This window comes from Ptychodera flava, chromosome 6, assembly GCF_041260155.1.
Source record: "Ptychodera flava strain L36383 chromosome 6, AS_Pfla_20210202, whole genome shotgun sequence".
In the NCBI taxonomy this organism is placed as follows: Eukaryota; Metazoa; Hemichordata; class Enteropneusta; family Ptychoderidae; genus Ptychodera; species Ptychodera flava.
In genome coordinates this window covers 39,605,215-39,618,096 of record NC_091933.1, presented here as the reverse complement: position 1 = coordinate 39,618,096, position 12,882 = coordinate 39,605,215, and the positions used below count along the sequence as shown (strand labels likewise).

General features: G+C 35.2%; 1 protein-coding gene across 1 annotated transcript in view; it reads right to left on the bottom strand.

Moving 5' to 3' along the window:
* LOC139135758 (ras association domain-containing protein 1-like) overlaps positions 1 to 12,882 on the bottom strand; it is a 30,404-nt gene that overhangs the window by 16,379 nt on the left and 1,143 nt on the right. The window contains exons 2-3 of the mRNA XM_070703438.1: positions 3,279 to 3,397; positions 448 to 555 (exon numbers count right to left, since the gene is read on the bottom strand). Coding sequence (XP_070559539.1) covers positions 448 to 555; positions 3,279 to 3,397 — 227 coding nt within the window. The remainder of the gene's footprint in view (positions 1 to 447; positions 556 to 3,278; positions 3,398 to 12,882) is intronic.

Below are 12,882 nucleotides of genomic sequence, written 5' to 3'. Positions count from 1 at the left end.
ACGTCAGCTACATGTAAATGTGAATACAGTCGATGCTGATATCGAATCACATTACTGATGTGTATCAAACATGATTGCCATTATGATTGACAAACTTAAACAACATGATATTTGCAAAATATAATGAAAATGAGTGATATGATTAAAATAATGGGCCCGCTGATGTCATACAGCTTCTATTAATGCATATATACTGATGCATGCGTGCTTGTACAAACACAATCTTACCACAAATTTCCAGAAACCTGTCAAAAATTGAGAGGGGCTGAAAATTAACATTGGAATAGTCAAACCTTTTGACAATGTTCACTTAGAATGTAAACATACAAGACCTATTTTATGACCCTATTGCATGATTCAAATATAAACAAAGGCCAGGAATGCGTAGAGATTTACATTGTGCTATAAAAAGACACACTTCAAAAATAGAAATTAACTCCTTCTCACCATGGTCAGAATAAGCCCATTAGACTCTGAGTTGAATTTCTCTATCCTTCGTCTTAACTCTTCACTCGTTACTTGTAAATGACCAGGCTTCACATTTTCATCCGTGTTCTGAAATAAAACGACGATTGAACAACAGATACTACATAAATGACTTACTGTAACACTATACATGGTCTCTGTTTTGGCAATGGACGTTCAAATGAGTATCAGATACAGTATTGTATCTGACGTTGAACTTTGTGTAATCTTCTATCCACAAATTAAATCCACACTGTTTGTACTCAAGGTATTTCATTTTAAAGACATGGTAGTACGTTAGAGTGGTCATGAACTCAAGGTCTGATGAAGCACTTTTATTTATCCTGATTGGAATCTGCATCCATGGATTCATTCTTTGACAGGTACTTTTGAAATGCCCGATTTCCAAGATATTGATGTTTCTTTATTCGGGAAGCAATAGGCATTTGCCAAATCACACTTCCCATGAAAATAGAACAAATAATACAGAAATAAAGACAAAATGACAAATATTATTTTCTGATGTACTATTAATCAATTCTGAGGTGTAGTTATTTTTGGTTGTTCCATTTTCCTGTGTAAACCTTTTATATCGCCAACCAACTGTGCTAATAAAATACATGACAATATCATACCGAGAGAAAATTACATAATGCTGAGTGAGCAGATTTTAGCAAACTGACAACATTCTCTGATGAGTTATTTACAAAACTGGTACTATCGATCTGAATGAAAATTTCTTGAGACAACATTTTTGACTTGACAGCCAAATGTAAACTTTCAATAAGACTATGAAATAGTGAGGTTTTTGAGTGATGTCCAGTGTATTCATTCAGCAAAAGTTAATTCTAGAGGTAAATTCTGGTAGCATATGAGAAACACATGAGTTTCCACTCACTGGTACTCATTAATTATTGTAGAGTTACTGTAAAATGACCTTTCTAATTTTTTTGTTAATTCTGTCAGAGCACATGAATTTGTGATTGTAAACACATATGCACATTGTTTTGTCACTTCTGATTCAATCAGTAAAATTCATGTTATTTTATGAAAGCAACCGCAGAACCTGAGAAATTGTAATAAATGGAGGTAATGTGATATATAATGTTGACAGTTGTGAATTGTACTCGAACTTTAACATGACAAAGTATAAGGCATTTAAATTCTCTCAACCCTTACACTTTCCAAGTTCATATGTCACCCTCAGGTCAAGTTGAAAACAAATGAGACATAACAGGTCCCGTGTGTTGTTGTATTTTAACAAAGGTCAATGAATATCTATGTATTGTAAATATGATTTTCGCTGATCAAACCTGCTAAAAGGCCAAGAAAAATAAAAAGTTTGTTTCTCATCCTATTTCAAAAATGATGTGGTAATGCAGTTTTTTTTTACTATCAAGTTTTTTTTTATTCTTCGATCAACAAGAATGCTGAAAAAACATGAAAACAGCATAGGAATGCACGCAGGGATAAATGCACAGCAGTGTTGCTTATTATTATTTTTGTATAGCAACAGCTCTGCGGTTTGACTTTTAGTGCAGCAATGCAGTGACATATGTACAGTTCTGAATGGAATGTTAGAGTTAATTATTTTATTAATGGTTCTGTTTTATACAGCACTGTGTTATGCACTATCGTCGTGTATTTTTGCGTTTATTTTTTTCATTTTATTTCCTCTTGAGCAGAAAAAAAGGTTGACACGGCGGGTCTGAATTGACGCATGCGAGGATGAGAAACAAACTTTTCGTTTCTTGGCCTAACATACCAAGTAAACCAAGTGCAGGGGTTTTCTCTAAACCGCGCGATTGTGGAAATTGCGCATTTCGAGCCATTTTCTGCCCTTTAAAAGTTACTGACTGCGCGAAAATCGCGCACAAAACACAGCACGCAAATACGTCCGTATGATGGTGACCCAAGCGCACAGTGTAGTGACCTGTAAATTTGCTGTTATTTCTATTCAGAATATCCCCCTGGAAAAGACCAAATATCACCTGTCATTCACTTTTGGTGACGTGCATAATGTGGAGTGTACGCATCGAAAAGAAAACACAGTAAAGGACATAGTTGTGCTTCAGTCTCCATGGATACTAGTGCCATTTTATGTTCATGTTTTGATAGGATATGTTGTTTAATGTCATTAGTAACCATTAAAAATACTGCCCCCTCAAATGTCAAGTTTGCCCCCTAATTTTGATGAATGGGGCAGAAATTGCCCCCATCAGTGAACATGCAGAGAAAACACTGCAAGTGCAGTCAGTGTAAATATAAATTTTGCGTAATATTGCTTTTTACTGACTCAGCACATGGGGAAGTGATTCTGTCTGGCAGGATTAGGATGAATTCTTATGTGAGATAACAGATACACTACCACATACATACACGTAACATAGATTAATGGATTACATCATTTTCACAACCACATACCTCTAAATAAATTTGTGATCCCTAATTCTGACTCATTCTTATGAATAATTAATTAAACCTCCATTCATACTTATGCGGTCTCCGAGCATAATCTGCCAGAGCTTGATTTTTACATTCGTTCCCAGAGCGAAAATCATGCTTTGGTTTTGAATGGGATTAAATGTTACAAAACAATCAGCTCTCAGTTATATCATTACATATTTTGTGGGTGAAAAGTTTCATAAAGTATTGATCCAATCACAATGCTAAGGACACAGAGTTGTACAGTAGCAAAGGGGTATTGCAGGTCAAAGGTGAAGTATGATACCCCACCTTGACAAGTAGATTGTCCAGAGCAACAAGTCAATCCTGAATAACATGTGTGATACGGGAAAGTACATGTCACTTACCTTAGTCAACAGTGTGTTTTCAGGTGAGGGCTTGTCATCGGTTGTCTTTGTAGATTCCACTGCCTTGCAATCTAGAGTCACATACTGTACACATTTACGGTGACATGTGTATTTACAATCTGGAAAGAGGAGAAGAATAATATCATGTGTCCTAGTTACAGGCTGAAAAAATGATAAGATGAATGATCTCATGAGAAGCTGGGCGGAGTAAACTGATAACCTGGTTGTGGGTGAAACTGACAAATTATGTGGCTGTTGATATCAGGGGGTCTGATGTGTGACACCTTTTTCATATGATACCTCATGTCCAGAGAGTGACTTTCTCATATTGCTGCAGTTTAATTATCACATTTAATGACACAATATGACCAAGTGCAGCCTCATTTCCTGAAAATTCACATTCAAAAGTGCAACACTCCGTCGTACTGGGACATCGGTTAATTATTGACATGACGTATCACAGCAAATGTTACAGTGTCCTGTCTGCTCGGATATATACTGAAGTCATGATTTCACTTTATTTCACTCAGTGAAATGAGACTTCGTCGGTCCAAAGTCAACTTGTCTAACCCCAATGTCTGAGAATGAAAGATGAAGTCTGCTGACACACACAGCTGAATTAATAAATCAATGTTAAAGTTGCAAAGCTATCCTTTGCCTTTGTGAAGCTTTACGACAAAATGCTATGTCAGATGTAACTCATTTGTGTTTAATTTAGACTAGACAGATCGATAGACAATCCACACACTCCAGGCTGTTTTTCACTAGCAATGTTTATAAATTACAGTGTATCAAGGGTCACACCAGTTCATTTGCTCTGTACTGACATTGTTGAAGTTACTATCATCACAGCAATAAGGTCGACAAATGTAGTATTTCATTTGGCTGGAAGATTGAAATGAACAATACTGATATTTGCTGAATGATACTGGAGTATAACCTTGTACTTGAACTTTGAACTTCAATAACAGAAGGGGATTGAGCTTGAATTTCAATCAACAAAAATAGTTGACGTAAACAGAAAACATTTTCATTTGATCTTTCTGAATTGGCAGCTATAGAAGAAACCATATAAATTTTCACAGTATCTATAAGCAGTTTTGAAAAAAAGTGAACAAACTTAAAGGAAAATATATGCATGTACGTGATTGAAAATTCTCTGTAAATGGCTATTTAAGGAGGTCTATGCTTACTTCCAGCCAACCACACAAAACCAATGCAATCATATAGGGTTTTTAAACATACAATAATGTTTGACAGAACTGAATCAAAATCAGCTCTTCAATGCAACTCTGAGGTTTGACTTTCAGTCTCCTTGAAGTGTGGAAAATGCTCAGTTTCAATACAATGTTACAATGACGTTTGAAAGAGAAAAAAGTTGCAAAAAAGTCTCTTTGTGGAGAGGTCAAATGAGCATACTGTACATGTATGACCATGTGGGCAATTCACTTGTAACACTTGTGTGCACAAAGTCCTGCAGTTTTATACACACACCCTTTTTTACAAAGTTTTTTTTTTATGAGCATTTCTATAGAGTACCTGTACAAGGTCTCAAAAGTGACTTCTAAGAACACAACACACTGAGAAAAAGCTGCTAAACATCACAGCACTGAATTATTTCATAAACTTAGCTACTTCTTTCTGTCGTTACTTGGGCTTTATTGCAAGTACCTACTTAACCACCACACAGAAGGCTGCCACCTCAATAATAATACCTGCATGTATCTCACAAACGCATGGGTGATATTCCTGCTTGAAACTACTGATACATGTAGTAACTATTTGACGGGATATGAAAGAAACTGAAACGTGTGACGAAACAAATTTATAAGCTTACATAAATCTTAAAAACTTGTCAGAAAACTGAATTCTTTCATTTCCTTTGACTGAATCAGCAAACATTTTCTTAAATCATTTCACTAAAATTTTATTATATTTGAAAAAAAATTATTACTAAGAACTGAAACTTCAGGCTTTTCTGCTGATACCGATTAATGATAGTTGTGTCATGCATCAGATAAATGGATATCATAAACGAAAATGTTGCACTTTTTTGGCAATTCTTACCATGAATAGTGTAATCATTATCCTGCCAAGTTCATATGTCACCATCAGTTCAAGTCAATTTAAAAACAACGAGATAATCATATTTTAGCAAACACATGAATATTTGAAAGTCCATGAATACCTACATACTGTATATATTATTTTAACTGGTCAAACCTTCTCTAGCGTAATCAGGCCAAGATGTGGCTCCATACCACTTTTTACTGACTCAGCACATGGGGGAAGTGGTACTTTACAGGATTAGGGTTTAAATATGAATTGAAACTATTACAAGGCCCATACATGTTAACATCAGTTTTTGCGAGAATCAACAATTATTCATACGAAATCAAGAGAATAGGAAAGTTTTCTTGTTCATGTCGGTTCTTGTTGGTACATTCATGTTCAACACATACAAAACAATAACATACACTTCGGAATTGTACGCAGATTTGCTCTGTATGGTTTCAATTTCTTCTCCCATTAGGCAATGCACAAGGCTTACTATAGTGATTCTTCATATTTGCGTTCCAGAGTACATGATACACCAGGAAGAATAGAATAGAATAAATAGTTATACGTACTAAAATGTATACAGTAAGTGTCTACCATTCTGTGACCTCTCCGAGGTCAAGTGAACAGGTCAGCATTACAAAGGACCGGAAATGATTTCATAATTAAATCACTGGGTGGCATGGATTTTGAGCTGAATAATTCCTCATGACATTAAAACTGACAGCACACAGTTTCAATAGATTCTAAATTAAAAGGAGAACACAGTATCTTTAATTAAACTGTACATCAGATTGATCACACCTTAGAATATCACATTAAACAGGGGTTCCGTGTCAGGGAATATATTTGATTTGAGCAGTATCACAACTCGATAGTACCAACACTTATTTTTTCTCTGTTCTGCATTAATTGACAGTTTTCAACGAGAGGCCATATTCATGGATTCAACCAATTTTTATCTGTATCAGAGTTTGTAGTACACGAGAACTTTGATTTCACTAAGCATGTTTGCTTTGACATGGACTACAATCTACATTGTACATGTAACTGAAAAACAAGCAAAAGAAGCAAAAAATGAACTTTTCCTAGATCCTCTGTTCTAAAAATAATAGTATGTCTATGTATTTCTATAGTTTGATGTCAAAGTTTAGTGCAATAGAATCTGTATTGACTCAAATATTCTGATATTGATGTTTACGTACCTAAAATCATTTCTGAGTAAGTTTTTTTTCACTTCAATGGACCAAAGTATTTTGTTTTTAGGGTAAAAATGTGCAGTGTCCACCCAGACATCATCTAACCACTGCAAACTGAATCTCCTCTTGTAAACTGAGGTCTGTTCTATATATAGGTACTGATAAATAATTTGCATCTCTGTCTACATTGTACCATGCTGTTACTAAAAGAGTTCAGTACTATCAAACTGATGAGTTTTCCTGGATTCTACACATATATGTTATTGTTACTCCTTTCTTTACCAAGTTGTGTTTTACTTGAAACATGTCTCTTGTGCTCTTGAAAATATCAAAGATGTGAGAAATTCAAGTTAAAACCAACCTAATATAGTGGAGTGACAATTTTGAAATAAGCAATACAGCTACATTAAAACTACTGATGGACAGTGAACAGATGACTTTATCAAACCAAGTGGAACTTGTGGAACTTGATAGTTTGGTCTACAAGTTAATCTATGCTTGTACATACCATGGTGTTTTCAATAATTCAGTTCTCTAATTGTGAATTGTCATCCCACGGTTGAAAAAGTCATCGTTGATGACACAGTCCCCACTTGTTAATGGGTATTTTGATTACAGGTCCTCAAAGAGGACAGAGTCCTCTTCATTAGGTCTGTGATAAAAATACTTTTGAATGAATTCGCTTGATACATGTCTGAGTTATGGTTCAGGACATGAAAAAAATCGTAACAAAATGGTCGCACAGTGGCCATATTGGATCGCATCACAAAACAAATTGACGTGCATCTGTATGACATTGGTCAATGTCCTTGTACCAACTTTGAATAAAATCAGTTGGAACATGCCTGAGTTATGGCTCTGTACATGAAAAAATCGTAATAAAATGGCCGCCTGGCGGCCATATTGGATCGTATCACAAAACAAATTGACGTGCATCTGTATGACATATGAAGTAATCCTTGTATCAAGTTTGAATGAAATCGCTCCAGGCATCTCAGAATATCTGCGTGAACGGACGGACGCACGCACGCACGCACGGACGCACGCACGCACGCACGGACATGACCAAACCTATAAGTCCCCCGGACGGTGTCCGTCGGGAGAAAAAAGGATTAGTAATACTGGAATCCTGCATCAAATTTCAGAAATGTATACAAGTATAGATAGCCATGTGTGTATACACTAAGACTGACAGGAGATATGCATTGGCGGTGGTTTTTGTGGTTTGTATGGTAGTAAACATGACAGACAATAAATACATGTAATAGTATGGAATCAGAAGGTAAATTTTACTTGAATGCGGCACAGAAGTTGAAAAGGTGAAAGTACTTGAAAAACATGCTAGGTCACAGTATAGCATTGTGGACAGTTATACCTAAAGATAAGTACATGAGAGTTAAAGTATGTTTAAATTAATATCCTTTTTTGAAAAGATAGCACAATTAAAGACATTTGTGTCACGTGCATAACTGCCTGTTAATTTTTAAAGTTTTGATGCTCCTGATGAGACATGATGTGATTACGTTAGATCAAAGACCCTTTTTTAGGGTCTATGATCAGGCCTGCAAATATTTTAATTTTCAAATGTTCATTTCTACTTGGTATACAAAAGACCTTTTACCTACAACTTCACTCAACTTTGGTCTGCAAGGTTATCTTGATAATGTTGTTCTCCAACAGATTTCCAAGAATCCTTTCATCTTGGATTTCAATTCCTGCTTTCAAATTTATCTCTCTTTGAGAATTAATTGCAATAGTTGGCTTTATTAAATGCTCTATGGTATTTGAGTCATTGTCAGCTCAGCACAGAAGGAATAAAGACGTGTTTATAGTCTGATTTCAAGAATTCTTGCAGAAACCCTGTAATCTACTGATGTAATGCAAAAACCATGATAAGTCCAGTCCATGGAATGTTGAGATGATTATAAGTATCTATATTGCAAACTATTCACAGCTGTTTGCCGCTGATAAACAACTTCTTCTCTCAAAAGTCACACCAGTTCCCAACAATTAATTTCTTCTTGATAAACATCTAGAAACATACATTTTAGAAGAATATTTTTTCAAAAACTCTATCACATTTCTCAAAAGGTATTATTATCAATATTACTATTAATTATTTGTTACTGTTCTATATATTAATATTCAGTTTATTCTCTCTTCCATTCTGACCACAGATCTAATAAATCAATTTTTTGTAATCCTCTTGCAAATTTCAAAAGCAAGTTCATTTTAACACCTCTGCAGTTAATTCATACCAACCAAAGTGTCAAAGATGAAATAAAGTTTAGAGTGAAAGGAGCATATCAAATGGAGTATGTATGGAATGTCTGCTGAAATTAACCATGCATGTGTATTGTTCAGTGACACCAACAAATCATTCACGCTCTCATTATCTGACATTGTCAAACTACTTCAACCTTCCTAGCAAGATGCATATTTCCTTCTCCAAGATACTGTTTTGACGTGCTACTCATTTGTTGATATTGAACTGACACATGACATTCATCGCCTTTGAGAATTTAATTTACATGTACAATCACGTCAACGGCAAACTGGACAGTGATTATCCATGCACTGACCGCATTGAGAAAAACAATATCAAGCATTGTAAAAGCATGCTGGGCTATGAGTGGATGCGTTCTGTGGACAAAGCTTGGCAAGTCCATGTGTACCATTCAATTTGTTGCTTCTGCAGGACAACATATCAAACATTGCAGCCACCGTGTGTTCTACTCTCATGACTTTTCAAGAGCCTTACTTTACTACAATACATCCTGATATCATAAAACGGGTGGGGTCCTTGATTTATACCTGTGGCTGTCAAGTCACCTCAAATAATGTAGTTTAATAACTGATCTATAGCTTTGATAACACTAAACGAGTTCACAGGTGCATCAGAAAATCTTTTAGTCTGATAGCGTACTAAGAATTATCTTGGAGATTGCCATTGGAGTTTTTGAAATAATGTAGAATGAAATAATTGTGTGAATTTTGTTACGTAAACATGCCTTTTTTCTATTTTTCTTGCTGATTGTACCTGGTTAACCAAAGAGCAACAAAAGATATTTGAAACAACACATAGGTGTGATGTGTTGAAATCCAAGGCACATACAAATTATATTAATTAATACATACTGTCAGCTTTGCTTGTTCTGAAAGCTTCTCCTTTTAATGGTGGTGAAGGTGTGCTTTCAGACAAATGTACCAACTGGCTGTCAATCTCGAAAAAACTTTTTGTTGGGCTGTGATGTATTCAAAAGCTATCTCTACACTTTGACATGAAACGCCCACCAGCAAAATTTGAGTGAAACAATAACAGCTGTATTTTCAATGGATTTCCCCGAAATCATTCCACACCAAGTTGGCTATTCACAATCTATGGTGAATCACGGAAATGATGTGAAGTAAAAGGTGTGGTCACAATTGTCTACCTTTTTAAGAGGTACACTGCATTTGTTTTGATAAAATATAGATGTACCCTACATAGTATACCTTGGTATATTCTAAACATAGGGCCTAAGTCCCTGAAGCTACTATAGACATGGATACAAAATTAAGTATCAGTATTTTCATCCTATTAACCAAGCACATTTTAACTTTCAAATTAACATTGTAAGTAAGTTCTGTTGAATAAGTTGAGACTGTACATACTCAGAGAAAGCACACTGAAGAGACAAATGTTTGAAACTTAAGAAGTTCAAGGTCATCAAAAGCATTATAAGGAATCATGTAACTTTCATTGCACTGTTTACACAGATTGCATAATTGCTATAAATAGCACATGAGGAATCTTACAGCCTAGCTTTACCATAAAAACCCTATCACTTTGACCACTCTTTTAATTGACCACTCTATTTTTTCCTCAAAAAGTAATTCTATTTCATCCTTACGAAGTCAACCATAAATGGAAATTTGAACTTTCTCTATCTCTATCTCTATTGACTATTTTGAGCAATTTCTTTTAGATATTAAACATACAGGGCACAATAAATGACAGTTCAGAATATGTCAAAGTTGGGATTCAGGAAAGTTGCCTTTACATGTTTTAATCCTCCAAGATGGTAAGCATTTCACTATGAACTGTCAAAAAAAGTTGAACTTTCTGATAATTCTACAATAAAATTATTTTGGCTTTGATGATTTCCTAATTAATTCAATTATTTAAAATCATATTAATTATTTTTTTCTGGGTGAATTGATAGGGTTTATACAGTACAACAATTACATACAATGTAAGTCAAATTTTGACCAAAAATGACAAAAAAATTCCTTAAAAATACAGATTTGCATATTTCATCACAATTTGAACAAATCTAAGTTGGGTTATCCCTAGGGACCTGTATACCAAATAACAAAGCTGTCTGACCAGCGGTTATGAAGAAGATTTTTTACCAAAAACGCCTTTTTTGGCATTAATTTGCCTATTTTCAATAATATCAAATATTAAAAAAAATAGTTTCTCAAAATCATATTTTTCATCTACACAACAAATATCAAATCAGTAAGTACTGCGGTTCTCAAGATATTTGAGTGGACGGACGCCTCACAAACGGACATACATACATACATACATACATACATACATACATACAGACTGACGACGGACGCCGGACGATACCCATCCCAATAGCTTCTATAGACTATAGTCTATAGTAGCTAAATTCTGACTTGTTGTTAATTCACTATGCAATTAAAACTGCCAAGACTTTAAGCAAGTACATCCTAAGAAACTACTTCATGTACAAAAGATTCCTACTTTACCTAAAAAAATGTCAAGAGATGTCAAAGTCAAGAGATGTAAACCCTCAAACAATTTTTTCACCCGAGTTCGCATTTGGATTAGTCATCCATGTAAACGTTTATGAAAATGTGATTTTGTGTTCTGACATGTGCTGTAAAGGCAGTTCAACCGAACTTTGATAAAAACAAACTGGGACAGGCGTCAATGTCTCTGTTTGTCAAAATAAAGATGTTCTGCACATGTACATGCAAAGACACTGATGTTACAAAATACATCAATCTTATTAGCTATCAAAGTGAATTCCTCAAACACGGCTATCTCTGTTTTCACATGTTTCAGTGGCGATAGTAGTTTTAAGAGAATTCTTGTCATAGTTTCATAGTCACGGGCTTGGATGAAGCTTAAAACCACAACTAATATCACAATGAAACCAGCCATCCTTCCATATATCAAAATATATTTGCAACACATTGTTAGTCTATTAGACTATAGACTTCAATCAGGGAAATATGAGCTTGAACTCCAGTGAGCTATACCAATGGATATTTGAACTTAAAAAATTGTATTTACACTTGACGATTACTGACACAATGTTGATCCAATCAGCCACTGTTACTAGCCCACTGCTTACAGGAGAGGTATGCACAGTAAACACGGAATGTTGGTACCATATTAGAAATGATCTCAATAGGGTATGGCAAGCATGCAGCTGCATGACCCAGCTATCCACATACTCCAAGACTTGCCAACCAAGGGGAATCAGTGAGTGTAACACTGCACACTCCTAAAAGTCACTATTTTGGTGAAGTCGACTAATGAGGACATTTACATGTCAGATCTCCATCAGGGACATGACACAAAAATGTCACACACCTCTTCAAAAGGATGTGATTAATGAGAGACTAACCCATGTATAGTATTTAACCAACTCAGTTACCTTGAACAAGTCTGTGCAGCATTTTTTTCTGAAAAAAGGTGAGACTTTTGAATCAGTCTTTTGGGCACTAGCAAGGTGAAATAACTGTAATATGTATGCTATATAGGGCTTTGAAGAAGCCCTTCTCCAACAACCTTACAATTGTCAATCAGGTCCAGGCTGTTTCTAATATTACAACTGGTTTATCATGTTCAAAATGGGTTAATTGCCACGCAGTTGTGCAGATCTCTATAAAAATCTATTAGGTAACTTCTTAAAAAATAAATGCCATTTATTGAGAGTAATGGCTATTTCATAGGCATGTTTGGGTATCTTCAAAATACTCCTTGTATACGCTAATAATTGTTTGCCAGGTATGGACGTCCTTGCAATCTAGTGACGGGAGTACTTCAATGATTGAATTGATATAGGTCACCAAGCAAACACAATGTATCCCTTCATATTCATATAAGCTGTAACAATTCACATTTTATGTTGACCGTACAGTTACTGTGCAGTTCTGACTTCTATGCAGTTACACTTTCCTGTTCTCACAAATAATTCAAGACCGAGCATTTACAACCAACTCCTATTAAATATTAGTACTTGACTCATTTTGATATGTTTTACCAACTTGCACTGTATGGAAATCAGCGTTAGAACAGTGGAACATCCGGGATCGTAAAA